The 18,043-nt window shown below is 40.3% G+C and overlaps 1 protein-coding gene across 6 annotated transcripts in view; it reads right to left on the bottom strand.

The window, feature by feature from the left end:
* The window catches only part of TENM3 (teneurin transmembrane protein 3), a 2,200,211-nt gene that overhangs the window by 43,944 nt on the left and 2,138,224 nt on the right, over positions 1 to 18,043 (bottom strand). For 4 of the 6 annotated variants that reach the window (XM_043546023.1, XM_043546025.1, XM_043546026.1 and 1 more), the window contains 4 exons: positions 12,634 to 12,901; positions 11,927 to 12,070; positions 6,374 to 6,623; positions 5,953 to 5,973 (listed from right to left, as the gene is read on the bottom strand). In XM_043546023.1, coding sequence (XP_043401958.1) covers positions 5,953 to 5,973; positions 6,374 to 6,623; positions 11,927 to 12,070; positions 12,634 to 12,901 — 683 coding nt within the window. The remainder of the gene's footprint in view (positions 1 to 5,952; positions 5,974 to 6,373; positions 6,624 to 11,926; positions 12,071 to 12,633; positions 12,902 to 18,043) is intronic. The other 2 variants (XM_037897578.2, XM_043546028.1) reach the window with 1 other exon arrangement.

Below are 18,043 nucleotides of genomic sequence, written 5' to 3'. Positions count from 1 at the left end.
AGAACTTCACTTCTCTTATGGTTAGAAAGCTTCACATAATTTCGAGCCTAAACTTGTTTATGGCCAGTTTATATCCATTTGTTTGTGTCCACATTGGTGCTTAACTTAAATAACTCCTCTCCCTCCCTGGTATTTATCCCTCTGATGTATTTATAGAGAGTAATCATCTCCCCTCAGCCTTCTTTTGGTTAGGCTAAACAAGCCAAGCTCTTTGAGTCTCCTCTAATAAGGTAGGTTTTCCATTCTTCAGATCAGCCCTTCTTGGCACGTGTTCCAGTCTGAATTAATCTTTCTTAAACATGGGAGATCAGAATTGCGCACAGTATTCCAGATGAGGTCTCACCAGTGCTTTATATAATGGTACAAACACTTTTCTGTCTCTACTGGAAATACTGTGCCTTTATGCATCCTAAGGTTGCATTAGCCTTTTTCATGATCACATCACATTGATGGCTTAGTCATCCTGCAATCAACCAGTACACCCAGGTCTTTCTCCTCTTCTGTTGCTTCCAACTGATAAATCCCCCACTTTATAGCAAAACTTCTTGTTGTTAATCCCTAAATGCATGACCTTGCTCTTTGCATTATTAAAATTCATCCCATTTCTATTACTTCAGTTTACAAGGTCATCCAGATCTTCTTGTATGATATTCTGATCCTCCTCTGTATTGACAATACCTCCCAACTTTGTGTCATCCACAAATTTTATTAGCACGTACTCAATTTTTGTACCAAGGACAGTAATAAAAATGTTGAATAAGATTGATTCCAAGACCGATCCCTGAGGAACTCCACTGGTAAACTTCCCCCAGCCTGACAGTTCACCTTTCAATAAGATCCGTTTTAGTCTCCCCTTTAACTAGTTCCTTGTTCACCTTTCAATTCTCATATTAAATCCCATCTTCTCCAATTTAAGTAATAATTTCCCATGTGGAACTATATCAAATGCCTTACTGAAATACAGAACGATTGGATCTACTGCATTTCCTTTGTCTAAAAAGCCAGTTACCTTCTCAAAGAAGGAGATCAGATTAGATTGGCACGATCTACCTTTTGTAAAACCATGTTGTATTTTATCCCACTTAACTACTTTCTTTTTCAAAATTTGTTTTAAGACCTTGCATACAAATGAGGTCAACAGGCCTGTAGTTTCCTGGATCACCTTTCCCCCTTTCTTAAAAATAGGAACTATATTAGTAATTCTCCAGTCAGAGGATTTACAGATTCATTAAAAATCCTGCTATTGGGTTTGCAATGTCATGTGCCATTCCTTTAATATTCTTGGATACAGATTACCCAGACCCATTAAGATGTCCGAGTTTGACTTCAACTTCCACCTTGCCTGTGGTAATTTCTACCTCCATATCCTAGTTGCCATTAGCCACCCTGCCACTACCGCTAAATTCTTCATTAGCCTCATTAAAAACCGAGGCAAATTATTATTTGTTTAGGTGTTAGGCCATGCCTAGATAATCTTTGATCTCTACCCCATCCTCAGTGCTTAGCGGTCCCACTTCTTTCCTTGTTTTCTTCTTATTTGTACGGCTATAGAACCTTTTACTATGGGTTTTAATTACCTTTGCAAGGTCCAATTCTGCTTGGGTTTCGGCAATTCTCACAAAAACAATATTTAACATTTTAAAAAATTATTAGGGCTGTCATGCAATTAAAAAATTTATCACGATTAATCATGCAATTAAAATAATTAATAATTCACACTGTTAAACAATAATAGAATTATATATATATATATATATATAGAGAGAGAGAGAGAGAGAGAGAGTTTTGTCTGGTGAAAAAAATTTCTCTGGAACCTAACCCCCTCATTTACATTAATTTTTATGGGGAAATTGTATTCGCTTAACATCGTTTCGCTTAAAGTAGCATTTTTCAGGAACATAACGACAACATTAAGTGAGGAGTTCCTGTACTTGAAAACTGTTATCATGTCCCCTCTCAGTCTTTTCCAGATGAAACAAACCCAATTTTTTCAATCTTCCGTCAGAGGTCATGTTTTCTAGACCTTTAATCATTTTTGTTGCTCTTCTCTGCAATTTCTCCAATTTGTCCACATCTTTCCTGAAATGTGGTGCCCAGAACTGGCCACAGTACTACAGTTGAGGCCTAATCAGTTCAGAGTAGAGCGGAAGAATTACTTCTCATGTCTTGCTTGCAACATTGCTACCAATACATCCCAGAAGGATGTTTGCTTTTTTTGCAACAGTGTTACACTATTGACTCATATTTAGTTTGTGGTCCACTATGATCCCCAGATCCCTTTCCACAGTACTCCCTTCCTAGGCAATCATTTCCCATTTTGTATGTGTGCAACTGAGTGTTCTTTCCTAAAAGGAGTTCTTTGCATTTGTCCTTATTGAATTTCATCCTGTTTACTTCAGACCATTTCTCCAGGTTGTCCAGACCATTTTGAATTTTAATCCTATCCTCCAAAGCACTTGCAACCCCTCTCAGCTTGGTATCATCTGCAAACTTTGTAATTGTACTCTCTATAACATTATCTAAATCATTGATAAAGATGCTGAACAGAACCGGACCCAGAACTGATCCTGGGGGACCCCACTCATTATGCCCTTCCAGCATGACTGTGAACCACTGATAACTCCTCTCGGGGAATGGTTTCCCAACCAGTTTTGTACCTACCTTATAGTAGCTCCATCTAGGTTGCATTTCCTTAGTTTGTTTATGAGAAGGTCATGTGAGACAGTATCAAATGCTTTACTAAAGGCAAGATATAAAGTAAAATATTTTTATACATTATTCTGTTTTTAAATCTATCAAAATCAGAGTCTGTAAATATTAATAGATCCTTTAGTGGACGGGTATGAAAAGTGCTGCTTCAATAGATAATAGCTCTGTGATACTATTTAGCCTTCATTATTATTATGGGATGAATGAGTATTAGAGTGTATTTTCTTTGCTTTAGAGTCCTGTGCTGACAAGCTGTAAAGTGACATGTCAAAGGCTACATTGCCTACATCTTAGTTTAAATAGAAATCTCTCTAGTAACTTGAATGTTTTGCAAGTGAAACTAGATGTGCTGCCTTCTCCTCCCTCTAAACCAAGTATCATGTTGTTGTCAATGATGCAAATCCTTGTGGAACACTCAAGCGTAGAAAAAGCAAAGCAGAAGAATCTGCCTGCAGCCTTCAGGGGTTGACCACAGCCTCTGGACTTGGAGCCCATCAGCTCTGTTCTTTGATTGCCTGTAGAGGTAGTTGCTCTTGAGTAATGTGAAATATTCCTCTCTCCACCCCCCCAGGGCTAAAGGGGCAAATTGTAACCCTAGAGCAGGTCATGTCAGGGTGCACAGTAGGTAAGAATCCTCTTGCACAGTAGCTCCACAGCCATTTTTGCAATGGCTTCTGTGGAACCTTTACATGTCTTTCCACCCCAGGCAGAAAGTGCATGATGTCCCCAAGAAGCTGAGCTCCACAACATACAATGGGTGCACACCTTTTGCACAGTCCTCTGAAATTCTATTCTACCCTTGTGCAGAAGAAATGCATCACTTCCATTAGCTGGAGAGCACACATCCACAGGAGAAAAGCACATCCTCCTCAATTTCCCTTAATCCTGCCGGCCCAATTTCCGAAATACCACAGTTGAGAATGCAATTGTAGCATCACAAGTGATAGTGGGGAATGTTACTGCTATATCATAGGGAAATATGTCTCGCTAGATGACAAGTCTTCATTCCCTAAACTACTTAGTGATATGCAAATGTTTGAAAAGGCAATGGAGGAGCTCTGTGATACTGCTCATGGTGTAATATTTTTAAAACCACAAACTAAAACAAATTTATTATCTAAACAAAATGTGGCATACTAGTTAAAGCACCACACTAGCCAAATAGGGAGTGTGTCTGAATTGTGTTTGAAAAAACAAAAACCTATCTAGAACAGGGGTGGGCAAACTATGGCCCGCGAGCCATTTTAAGCTGATCTGCAAGCCGCACCACACAGCTCGGCCCCACTCCAACGCTCTGGGTGGGGCGCTGGGTCCGGGCTGCACCAGCGGCTTGGCCCTGCTCCGGTGCTCCGGCCACGGCGCTGGATCAGGAGCCAGACCATTCAGCTTTGCCCCGCTCCAGCTGGGGCGCTGGGTCGAGGGCCGGACCATGCAGCTCAGCCCTGCTTCGGCACTCTGGCTGGGGCGCTGGGTTGGGGCCGCACCACGCGGCTTGGCCCCGCTCTGGCTGGGGCACAGGGTCGGGGCTGCACTATGTGGCTCCCGGAAGCCGCAACATGGCCCCTTTCTGGCTCCTACGTGCTCCAGTGGGAACAGCAGGGGGTGGTGCCTGCAGATGGGGCAGTGTGAAGAGCTGCCTGGCTGTACCTCTGCATAGGAGCCAGAGAAGGGATATACCAGTGCTTCCAGGAGCTGCTTGAGGTAAGCGCTGCTCGGAGCCTGCACCCCCTGAGCCTCTCCCCAAGCCCCTGCCCCAGCCCTGATCCCCCTCCCGCTCTCCAAACACCCTCGATCCCAGCCCGGAGCACCTTCCTGCACCCCAAACCTCTCATCCCCAGCCCCACCCCAGAGCCCGAACCCCCGCCCGCACCCCAACCCCAATTTTGTGAGCATTCATGGCCCGCCATACAATTTCTATTCCCCAATGTGGCGCTCGGGCCAAAAAGTTTGCTCAACCCTGATCTAGAATATGCAAAAAGAAAACTCACAATTCTGATCATTAACAGTATAATTTAAAGAATTCAGAATATTGTATTTAATCATGGGATTTCTTGATGACACTACCGGAAATGACACTTCCTGAACTATCTGAACTATTACTTCTTAAATAAAAAAAACCCTTCCAAAATTAAGGAAAAAAAATCCATATGAGCTAGTATGGCCAGAAGAAGAGTAAATCTTAAGAAAATCCCGGCATATGAAAAAATGAAATGTGAGTCTATGGGTATTTGTTTAAAACCAACCAACCAACCAACCATCACCTGACAGGACACACGAACACAGCTAATATGAAAATTGGTATGACTGCTGAACCTCATGTCTGTCATGACACACACTTATCAGTCTTGTCACAGAGCCCTGCTGTAATGTCACATGTCCAACAAGACAGTCGGTTACCCACAAAGTTTCTCCTCCTTACTACCAGGAGCTGGTAAGGCAGAGAAACTGCAGGGAGTCAAGCTGCCTCTCTCTCTCTCCTCTGGGTGCTCCCCTTGCTGTAGCCAAACCAGTCTGGAGCAGCCAGGAGGAGGAGAAGGTAGCTGTAGCCTTCGGAGTGCCTGCCAGTGTTCCCAACTCTTGTCATCTTGTGAATCTTGGAGTCATGTTACTATGCGAGAACTTCAGCTTTCAGTTTTTTTTAAAAGTATGTTTCTTGCCCTTGTGGTTGTACAAAAAATCTTGAAATATGAATCCCAAAAGGCCCCAAATCCGAAGGCTAATAAAAGAAACTCAAAATATATTATATTCACAAATCTCATGAATTTTAAGCTAACATCATCATATTTTGGGTCAGCCTAATGAGTTTTGAATGACTGAAGTTGGCAATAATGCTGCTAGCAAGGGATAAGAGGGGAGCCAGAAGCAGGGTTTAAGACTGGGAGACAGGAGAAGGGGGCAGGCAGCATAAATGGGAACAGTGACTGGGGATTGGAAGTGAAAAAAATTGGGTACAGAAAATGGGAACCTGTGGCTAAAAGTAGGATGCAAAAGAGGACAGAATCTGAAGGGGGACAGGGCACAAAGAGGGTCCTTAATGGAGCTGAGAACAGGAATTGAATATCAGTAATTCTAGAACTTGACAACTGGCATAACCAAAGGCAACATGCTCTCCTTTGCAGCTGAAGTCATTATTTTTGAAAAGCACTCCTCATACAATAACAAAACCGGAAGTGACTAATCCACAATATACATTCATTTGTAAAAATGGACAGAAGAAATATACATTTCCTTAAAAATGCTTACCTATGTCTAAAATCTTTATTTCTTGGTGGGAGCAAGTAAAGAAGAGTAGAAAAGCAATATTAGAAAAAAGGTTAGAAAAGAAACAAGAGGAGCAGAAGGCAGAATTTAAACTATTATTATTCTAGTGAAGAAGATGAATTATGAACTTTGATCCACCAGAGTTAACTTATTTTGACTCTAAAACAGGAAATAATTAGGCTAGTTTGAATTGCTACAATATTTTTAGATAGAGATATGCATAGTTAAACATTTTAGAGTTAATCAAATTTACGTCATTTTTAAATTGGTTTAATTCTTTTGGTTCAATGCATTATGTAAAAAATTTGGATATATTAACTTATAAAATGTCAGAAAACTATCCCATATTTTAATTCTCAACACCATCTTAATTCCAAAAGTCCCAGACCAGGAAAAGACATACCTGAGTTCAAGAACACTAGTTACATTTCCAGATGGGAATATCCGCCGAACATAGTTGAAATCACCTACGTACAGGCTGCCATCTATCCCACAAGCTAAGGCTACTGGAGCTAGTAGTTTATTACCATCAGCTTGGCCATTGCAACTTGGGCATGAGATGCTGCGTCTTCGTCCATTGCCCATGATGCTACTAACAACTGGAGGTTGCTGAGAAATAAATTGATTTTCACCATTTCCTTTGTAGAGGATACCTGATAGAAATAAAAATACAATTGCTTCTCACAGCAAAGTCATGTTCAGGAAATGATGATCATTAACAGCAAACCTACCTTATGCAAGACATTTTTTTTCATAAAATTAATTTACAAATAAATCGGAAATTCACTTAGAGAACCCATAGCACCAAATTAAGAAACACTGAAAATAACCCTCTTGTTCAAAATATATAGTAGAATATTAAAAATACTAACATCTGTAATATAAACATGTTTACAATCATTCTGTTTATGACTTTTTATATTTATAATTGAGGGGGAATTTTTTTTTGAAAAATTACAAAAATCACATAATCCATTTATTTTTTATGAGACATATGCTTCTAAATCCCTTTGGTTTGAAAATCTCCCTCAAAAGACTGGATTTCTAACTGCATGTACACTGATTATTGGAAAAGATGGATTTATATTTGGGAGTTTCATTCCTGCAGTCATACAGTAACTAATTAAAAACAACCTGTTAAATATGACTGGACAACTACCACATACATCAAATATTAATAAGGGGTACTTCAAAAAAGTTCTGAGACTCAATTTCACATAATAAAAGTGTCTTTTTTCACTGTACAATAATAATCTATCCCTGGTAAAGTCTGCACCTAGAATACATTTGCAGTTCTATATGGTTATTAAAAATGTCAAATACAACAAAAAATGTAGTGGCAGGCCAATCTGCTCCTTAAACCTACTTTATTTAGGTTTGAAAAGTACAGTCATTTTATAAAGACAAAGGAATATGCCAGCAGTACTTTTATATGGCCTTCACAGGAAACATGGGAAGCAAAATACCTACCTGATGTTAAATTTTTCAGTTAGAAAATTATGTTTGAATTTGGACTCAGTTAAATGTTACCAGCGTCCTCATTATTATACAGATCAATGACTCCATGAAGGTCTGCTGTATGGATGGTCAGCTATTATTGTTACGCTCATATGTCACAATAAATCTTAATGTGGTATAATCCATGTAAACCACATGTCCCTTTGTACTTTATAGTGCTACATGTTTTATTTCTTGAGTACAAAGTTTCAAAAGCAGTTTTTGGTGCTAATGGTAACTCTTCTTTTTTGAGATACTGTTAAAACAATCAATCTTACAAAAACACATTTAGGAAACTTGAGAAGGTGTGTCGCTCCCCTTCCCTACACTTTTCCTGCAAGGCACTTCTTAAGTTGAAAAGAGATCAGAATAAATATCTTTCCTTTTTCACTTAAACTGTTTTTGGTTGCTTCAGTTACTTTTTTAATGTCATACAATTTGGTAGAGGTAAATACCAGAGCAAATATACATTATGAAATCAGAAAGGATGAAACTGGCTTACGAAAACTTAAAGAAAAGTCATCAAAATAAGGCTGCATCGTAATAGCAAATGGAGTTTGTTTTTCATGAATAGTCTGAGAAAGAATGCATTAATGGCAACTGAAATCCCCTTCCTATGATTACATCATTTGTGACAACCATGGAACCATAATTTTGCTGAAATAGCTAAGTTCTATAATTTTTATAAGAGGACTCCTACAAGTCAAGACTCTGCACTAGTGCACATGATTTATTCTGTCATTACTTTGAAAAATTGGTCCTTCATATTTCTCCTCTATTATCACAGAATGGAAAGATGAACATTAGAATATTTATTGCAGTGGTTCAGGGTGTCCATACAAACACCTGTCACTGTCTGTACCCTCTGAATAAATTTCTCCAGCTCATCCACCTTGTCATTACAACTAACTACTTCCTTTATTCAATTAGACACATGTCACTTTGAAAAGTCATACTTGTCAAATCTACTCTTGAACATAATTTAAAGCCACAATCAATTCACCTTGTGAATAGAAACAACCTCATAATTTTAAAAAAACTAGACTAAATAAAACATGCATCTTTGCATTTTTATAAATATCTTAAGAATTTTGCATGGTTCTTTTCTGACATTTTAAATTTAAAATTTCCATTTCCCCTTAATTGGTTATACTATTTTTCTACTATTCAGCAGTACCAGTTAGGTTACGACCCATCATATCACACCAGCTAAGCAGGATCAAACTGAGCCAACACATAGATGGGAAACCTCCACAAAAGACTTGGGTGCTGCTGGAAGGAGCATTCTTCCCTCTCAGGATAGCTACAGCACAAATGAAGGTGTCATTGCAGTGCCGTAACAATAGTAGTGAAGATATGGTGGCATAAGGCTTCACTTCAGACTAGCTGCCACAGGACAAGCCTGCTGGTGACACTGGGTGCGTATTCAGGTTGCTGGCCCATCCCGAAGTCCATGCCACAGCATTTTCACTGCTATTGTTACCTGTGCTAGATTAAAGTTAGAGTGGGTGCATCTGCAATTGCACCTTCAGCTGTGGTGTAGACATACCCTAGATCAGTACTGAACTGATGCCCCAGCATAGTGTTAGAGGGAGGCCCTGCCACATACTTTCTGTAAGAGTACAGCGCATCCTGACCAAATTCCAACTTGCGTAATTTCATTCTGCTTATCTAATTTTCCTTACAGATTCAACTGAATACAGTATTCTTCATTTCCTTTTCTAAACTCTTATGCTATGCTGCTGAACACGGTTAAACAGCTGCCTCGTTTTATTCCAAAGTTGGCTATATTTCACTGGGGAGTGGAGCAATCCTCATATGAATTTTGGTTTTGGATCCTTTAGTATGAAAGGCACTATGTAAATTATAATTACTATACTATAATTGTGACTGCTGCTTTGTTGCTCTGGGCAGTCCCTAGCAATCTCCACCACTCCCCTTCTCCATCAAGTGAGGAGCAGTCGGCAGGGTGGAACTGATTGTTGGGGAGCTGGTTCAATCTAGCTGCAATGAAGTGACACGTGAAAATGTACAGGAGTTAGCAGTGCCTATTCTAAGAGAAGAGAGCCTCTCTGCCCCACTGGCTTGTTCTTGATGTCAGTGTTCCCAAAGTGCTGCAGAGTCATTCATGAGACATCCTGCCAGGGAGAGGGGCCACAAGGAGAAGCATTAGCAACATGAATTGTAAGTAGCCTGTCTCCATGGAAATGTACTCTGTGGAGTTGGGGCGGGGGCATGACAGGACACTCTATAATAGGCCAATGACAAGCATGTTAGACACATTGACGCTGCTTTTGACACCCATGAAAACTCAAATCTTACTAATTCACAATTGGTCCCCCATTAGCTGAAGTTAGTGAGAATATAAGAACGTAAGAATGACCATACTGGGTCAGACCAAAGGTCCATCTAGCCCAAATATCCTGTCTTCCGACAGTGGCCAATGCCAGGTGCCCCAGAGGGAATGAACAGAACAGGTAATCATCAAGTGATCCATCCCCTGTTGCCCATTCCCAGTTTCTGGCAAACAGTCGCTAGGGAAACCATTCTTGCCCATCCTGGCTAATAGCCATTGAGGGACCTATCCCCCATGAATGTATCTAGTTCTTTTTTTGAACCCTGTTATAGTTTTGGCCTTCATAATATCCTGTAGCAAAGAGTTCCACAGGTTGACTGTGCATTGTGTGAAATAAACACTTTTTTGTTTGTTTTAAACCTGCTGCCTATTAATTTCATTTGGTGACCTCTAGTTCTTGTGTTATGAGAAGGAGTAAATAACACTTCCTTATTTACTTTCTCCACCTCAGTCATGATTTTACAGACCTCAATCATATCCCCCCTTAGTCGTTTCTTTTCCAAGCTGAAAAGTCCCATTCTTATTACTCTCTCCTCATATGGAAGCTGTTCCATGCACCTAATCATTTTTGTTGCCCTTTTCTATATATTTTCCAATTCCAATATATCTTTTTTGAGATGGGGCGACCACATCTGCATGCAGTATTCAAGATGTGGGCATACCATGGATTTATATAGAGCCAATATGATATTTGCTGTCTTATTATCTATCCCTTTCTTAATGATTCTCAACATTCTGTTTGCTTTTTTGACTGTTGCTGCACATTGAGTGGATGTTTTCAGAGAAGTATCCACAATGACTCCAAGATCCCTTTCTTGAGTGGTAACAGCTAATTTAGACCCCATCATTTTATATGTATAACTGGGATTATGTTTGCCAATGTGCATTACTTTGCATTTATCCACATTGAATTTCATCTGCCATTTTGTTGCTCCGTCATCCAGTTTTGTGAGATCCCTTTGTAACTCTTTGCAGTCTGCTTTGGACTGAATTATCTTGAGTAGTTTTGCATCATCTGCAAATTTTGCCACCTCACTGTTTACCCCTTTTTCCAGATCTTTTATGAATGTGTTGAACAGCACTAATCCTAATCCCAGTACAGATCCCTGGGGGACACCACTATTTACCTCTCTCCATTCTGAAAACTGACCATTTATTCCTACCCTTCGTTTCCTATCTTTTAATCACTTACAGACCCATGAGAGAACCTTCCCTCTTATCCCATGACTGTTTAATGAGGCCCTTGTTTATCAGTTAGAATCAGCTTGACAACTTTGGGCTTAAATCAGATCTCTGATTTGTGACAGTGGCTGGCCATCAAACCCATTCACCTCACAGAAGGCAGGCAGTGTTTGCATCGCCATCCTTCCTTCACAGTTCTGTTGAGTCAACTTTAAGTTACAGTCTGAACCCTGTCTGTGGAGGCTGCCCAGGGAACACGCTGAATCAGGACATGCCCTGCATGCCTTGGCCACACACTCCTCTCCTTTCCAGCCAGCACAGCTGAGAGCTCTAGTAGAGGGGAGGTGCAGGTGCTTTGACCTGATAGAATCCCTCTCCAGGTAGACATTCTGCTGCTGGGGATTATGACTTCACTAGGAGTTTCTCCTGTGTAACTGAGGGCCAAAGTGAGGTCTAAGAGTGAAGAGATCTGGGTCTGGCAGAGGCTTTGATTATTGCTATGTAATTTTCACTAAGTGGGAGCAAAAGTGCCAGTTATCACACTGATAATACATAACTAGTAGGAAACAATTTCAGTATTCTGAGATATGATTTTTTTAAAAAAATCAGGGCCTCCTTAATGGCACACACAGTCATTAAAATATTAAACATATATTAAAACCAATTTGAAGATAAAATAAAATTTTGTAAACTAAAAAAATTCAGTAAGATGTTTTTCATTGTGACACCTTTGTTAAGGAAAATCCCAACAGTTTATGTAATTTTAAGGAGGGAGAAATATGGCATAAACGGTAAATCTTTGTTCAGGTATGGTACTTTTTTTAAACCGAAGAAAATATTTGATTAATTATAACAATATGCTTCAAGCAAGGGCACTAGAGTAAAATATTAAAATGAACAATAACAAGAATACATACTTACCATTCTGAACATCCAACACATGATGTTTATCCAATGTCCAACCACCCATGTTAGAGGCATCCAGTTCATACCCCTGCAAAATGGCAGTCCGCTTTTCCCAGAGAGTTAGATCCAAACAAGACTCGTATTCATAACCCACAGACACTGGAATCATAATAAATCACATTTCATATTCCCCACCATAGTTGAAAAATGGAATTTTGTTCAGAAAACTAACTTTACATTTCTATACTAAGCTTGTGATTTTTCTGCCCTCACAAACTAAATTAAAACCTGTATATCCTTTATCGTACAGAGATTGTTCAAATATTTCATAATTTAAAAAAGGAATTTCAGATGGTTAAAATTATTTTGTTTTTAAAAAGAGCAGTAGACTGACTAAGTCTGTCCCAAGACAAGGGTGCAGTACAGAGTGGGTTTTTTCCACATTAATTTTCCACTGTGCTTAAAATGAGATCCACAAAAACTATCCACATTGGGTCTATCCTCCAAGATATTTAATACAAATGAAAAACTATCAATTTGTGATCTCTTTTTATTTTGAAATACATTTTTATTATAAAAAGTTTACCTTAATTCTTTCTAATACATTTCAGTACAATGCTGTTGTGCTAAATATTTTCTGATCAACTGATATGGTCAGTTTCAATTTAACACTATGATTCCAAGACAGTAATAAATTCAGAAAAGCATCACACTGTACATACCAACAGCTTCAGATAAGCCATAGACCTTCTGGTTGTATGCATCAGTTTTATCCCATATGAAAGTATAAGCCAGATTTGGGGATGCAGGGAACCATTTCTGGAAAAGTCTTCCCACCACTGCCACCATAAGATGAACTTTCATTAAGTTAAATGGTATAACAGACTGGGTCATGGTGATCTTAAGAACTGATTTATATCCTGCAGCTCTGGAGCTTAAGTATGATAATTTCAAATCAGTTCCTGGAATTGTAGTCTCTTCATGCAGTACCTAATTGTTGATAAAGAAACATTACAATAATGTAAGTTATTTTCAGATTAAACTGAATATAATAGTAGTTTAAAATCATACCTTGAACAGTATATTAAAATCCATAGTGAATCAGAGCCTATATCTGAACTGCATTTTAATAAAGTAAAACATTCTAACAAAAGAAATCACAATATTCTGCGTTTTCTTAAAGACATCTTAAAGTCTTTTTGTGATGTAGTCGCTCAATTATTATTTTCTGCTGCAAACTTTCAAAGACTTACGGACTTCTCTTTGTTTTCCTGGAAGAACACCTCCAGTCCCTTTTTCCACAACAGTTTTGTCAGTAAAGCATCCTCTTTCTGTCTAAGTGCACTGGGCAAATAGCTTCTTCTGAAGCCACATCCATGTTGTGTATCACATACAGTAACTGTGATACAGCTAGCACTCTCCCTATTGAAGATAAGTGAGCACTGGGCATCTGAGATCCAGCAATCACTCCTACATGTCCCTGCATGAAGCTGACAGTGCTCCTCTGGGATAGACAATTCACTCAGAAGTGAGAATGGTTCTCTGAGCAACATCAACAAACCTAAGACACCATATTGTGACAAGTCAATTTTACTATAATTAAGAATGCAATTATGAAGTTACTTGTTAGCATACAAAATAATTCCTTTTCCCCATCCCTTGTCTATATTGCCTATTTAGATAATAAGCTTTTCTGGGCAGCGAGTTATTGCTTAGAATGTGTATGTATAGCCCCTCACACAATGGGGATCCAGATTTTGATTAGGGCCTCTAATTGCTACTGTAGTACAAATGTTAAATAATAATACTAGTGTTTCATAGAATATCTGTCTTATTTCTGTATTGTAAATATTTTAAACTAGAGCTTTCTTCCCCATATTTCCTGATCAATTTTCACTGTTCGGACATCAGATCATTGCTTTCTCATATCAGAAAGGTTCAATCCTGTTTTTATAAGTTTTTCCGCCTCCCATGAGAATTAGAGTTTGTGTGTGGCAGTTGGACATGAAGGGTTTCTGCGTTCTATGGATTAAGATAGTCCATCACCTTTATTTCACTCAGGACTTTAACTGGATAAGAATCACATTCCTAAATACTGAAGGCAGAGCCACCAAGCATCCCCATTAAAATTAAAAGCTTTCTATAAATCACATCTCAGGGCTGAATTAAAGCAGTATGGGGCCATAGCAGCACTTAGTGCTCCTGGGAAACAAATTTAGGCAGCTTTACTCTACTTTTCCATCCCTTGGTCCTGGGGGCAGCCAAGGCCAATGTACTAACTTATACTGGTGGATAACAGTTTGCAGGGAAGCACTGTGCTCTACCCAGCTTCTCCACACCCCAAAATGTCATCTATGTTGAGGCAAGCACCAATACAGGCTGGCAGAGGGCTGGCTATGGGAGCTCTATGCTAGGGAAATCCTCAGATGGAGTTTTAAAACTGCTTATGCACCCTTTAAGAGGTTGCTTCTTTAAGAAGGTCCAAGGACCCGGCCTATAGAGTTTAAGAGGCCTTAGATGTCATAATATCCGATAACTGATTGAAACTACTGCAGGTATATTAAGAAAGATTTACATGACATTAACTATATTCTTCTCTTTCCTCTTTCTATGACCAATTATCACTGACAGCAGCTTAGCTCATCTAACAGGAAGCTTAGGATGCAACAAAGCTGCCATTCAAGTAAGGTATATATAGGCAAGCACCTCTCTTCTCCTCCAGTCAGAAACTTCCCACACTGTGTAGAACTTCATATTACAGTAGAAAGGAAAGGAGGAGTCGAATGGGGAACAGGTTACTAGGACAAGCCCAATTACTGATAAGCAATTCTTAATTGTCAAATATCTGCTCTTCCCACTTCACCAATCATCACTGAGAGCAGATGACACACAGTACTGTCATTAAGAAAGTGCTTAAAATTGGTGATATTTGTGTTGCCTCTAAAATTACTTTTGCAGTGCCTCAGCCCAAGTTGCAGAGAGTATAGTGGATGCTCCTCTGAACTGGAGGGTAAACAAATCTCTGCAGGCTAAAAATGTAAAAACCCATCCAGAGATATAAGTAACTGAGGATCTGTTCCTTTACTAAGACCTTCAAGGTAAAACAACTCTTTAAGATGTTTGAAGGACTCCCACGCTGCACTTAAAAAGTGAACTAACAGATGCTGTTCTCTTTCTGGAGGAAAAAAAAAAGCAACTTGAGTAGAGAAACAAAGAAAAACAACATCCATAAATGAACACAGCATGATGGTCCCTGTTAGTCCCAAAGTTTACTCAAATCTTCTCTTGCAACCAGAAAGTGAAGATGAGTAGTGCTAAGTCCTAAAGCATCCATCCACATGCTTAGCTGAGAGAACAGAAAGTAAACAGGCCACTCTGGCGGGCATTTTCAGAAAGCTCTACAGTGGGTTTGGATGGCTGCCTCATTAAGAACCAGGAGGCAAATTCAGGTCTTACTGAGATGAAAAACTGACTATTGCTAGGGTAAGATTCACAAAGGGGGCTCAGCACTGCAACTCCTAACTTTAGGTGCTCTGCTGCTTAGTAGAATCCACAGCCCAGACGTAGGCACCCTGGCTTCCTATGCAATGCATGGGGAGAGCTAGGCACCTAACCATGGATCCACAGCCAGCAAGGTGAACGAGGTGCTGCTTATGTTAGTCACAGGAAATGCCAAGGAGAAGGGTGTGGCCTAAGCACTGCCCCCAAAGGATCTTAGGTGCCTAAATCTGGGTCAGAGGGAGGTGCCCATCTTTGCTTGGGATTTATAGTCATGAGCCCTATCCTTTCCTGGAATGAAGTGCCTAAGCCCTTTCTTGCAAACACAAGTAAGAGAAGCTGCCACATACTCTCCCTCATAATCTTGATCCAGGGGTTAGAGCGCTCACCTGGGATGTGGGGGATGCTGATTCAAATACCGCACTTTGTGTGATTAGGTCTGAACCCACATCTGTAACCTCTCAGGACAGCACCTAACTTCTGGCCTATGGGATAGCAACAGGTGGATCTCTCTCCATCTTTTCTGTTGAAGCCGTTCCACTTCGTATAAATACTTAAATATTCAGTGGATCCGGGCGAGAGAATGATTTTACATCCCATTGGTTCGGGCACTCAATTAGGAGGTGGAAGACCACACTTCAAGTCCCAGTTCCAATGACTATTTAATTATACAAAGTTGAACAGCTTCAACAACAGAAACTGAGGGGGAGACCCTACCAAATAACACCCCACAGCTCAGTGGTTGGGTGCTCACTTCTAATGTGGAAAATCCAAGTTCAAGTCTTTGCTCCACATTAGATATAGAGGGGACATGAACCTGGGGCCCAACATCCTTGGTGAGTGCTCTAACCTCTGGGCTAAAAGGCATAGACACCACAACTACCATAATTTTTTGCTAGAAGGCACAGGCACCACCACCACCTGCTCCTGTGCTTTGTGTGGGGACTGATCTGTTAGGTGGTCTCTGAGAATGCCTACTGGATTGGGTCTCACAGGGGACATCGATGGGGAATGTTTACTAGGTTTTAGGTTTGAGCTGGGGGCCTGGGTGTCTGTCCTGATGCAGCTGTGCACATGCTCAGTGGCAGATTTTTAGGCACCAAAGGGACTTTTAGGAGACTAGGGACTTTAGGCCTAGAGACCTAGGATTGGGCAGCAGCTGAATGGGCGTTTTGAGGATCTAAATTTTGGACTTAGGTGTCTAAAATGGCACCCAAATCCCTTTGTGGATCTAACTCCTAATCCTGGAAATGTAACAAGTCCTTACAAATCACACTGTTCCACTAGATGTGCTCTGTCTTAACTGAGCTCCCTGAGAACTTCGGCAATCTAGAGGTGAGTAAGGAACATGCATTCCAGCCCTCCTCCTGAACCATTAATTCTCTAACCTTATTACTAAAAAGTTAAATCAGCAGACACAGACAGAGTTTCTCACTGGTGTCCGGATGGTGAATCAGTTAAATGAAGAACTAGAACTAGAAGGTCTTCAAGGACAAAAATCAGAATTCATCAGCTCAGCCACTCTGCTCATACACTAACTTTTCCCAATAGGGAATCAAAGTGTCTTGAAGAATACTAATTCTGCAAGGGGATGAAGTAATATTCCAAGTACCAAAATACTACACTGAACTACTAAATCCCAAAGGATGAAACATTGCATTTATGCATGATCAAGCCTCTTAGAAGGACAATTGTGGAACACTAAACCTATAGTACTCAGATAAGGGTCATCTCAGTTTCCACAGAAACAGAGAAAATTTGTCCTCCTGAGAACTCAAGTTGGCCCATTCAGCCATACATGGCCCAAGAGACCCAACTTACCCACGTTGCAAAATGCCTTAGCATTGCAGTACTGACTATTGTAAATCACATCTCAGGCCTGAATTAAAACAATATGGGGCCATAGTGAGTATGGTGAAACTAACTGGCGTTGATATGCACTGATGGATGCAGGACTGGAGAAGATACGGTCAGAGTGAGGTAAAGAACTCCTTCCCACTACTGAGTTTGGCTGCACTGAGCAACTGCCATGAATGCTCGAAGGCCCAAATCCACAAAGGGACTTAGACATTGCCAACATTGAGTATTGCAGTGCCTAACTTTTAGATGCCTAGCCACCCAATGGAATTCACAAACCCTGAACTGGGTGCCTTGGTTCTAAATACAATGCACAGGAAGAGAGAGGTGCCCACAAAACGCTTAGGATCCACAAAAGCCAGCATGCAAGAGAGGGTGCTGCCTAAGCTAGTGAATAGCAGATGCTGAGGAGAGGGGTGGATCCTAAGCCCCACTCCTCTAAGTCTGGGCTAGAGGTAGGTGCCTCTCGCTCTGCTTGGAGAGCTGGAACCCTCTCCTGGAGTCAGAGGCCTAAACCATTCCTTGCATTATACAGATACAACAGAGATGGGAGCTGTAGAAAAGCTTTAGGCAGATAGAAGCACAGAAGAAGTATAAATCAGGATATTTACAGATTCCAGAGGTATAGAAGTATAGAAAATGAAAACTGCTGGACCCAAGCTGGAGAGGATAAACCTTGGAGATATTTGATGAAAGGGTCTATCCCCAGACCTAGATAAAGTTCTCCAATCTTTAGGGGAAGTCTTAACAAGCTCTGTCAGGGTTTCCTCTCAAATT

This window comes from Chelonia mydas, chromosome 4, assembly GCF_015237465.2.
Source record: "Chelonia mydas isolate rCheMyd1 chromosome 4, rCheMyd1.pri.v2, whole genome shotgun sequence".
In the NCBI taxonomy this organism is placed as follows: Eukaryota; Metazoa; Chordata; order Testudines; family Cheloniidae; genus Chelonia; species Chelonia mydas.
Note: the sequence above shows the minus strand (reverse complement) of the source record. Positions and strands in the feature narration are given on the sequence as shown.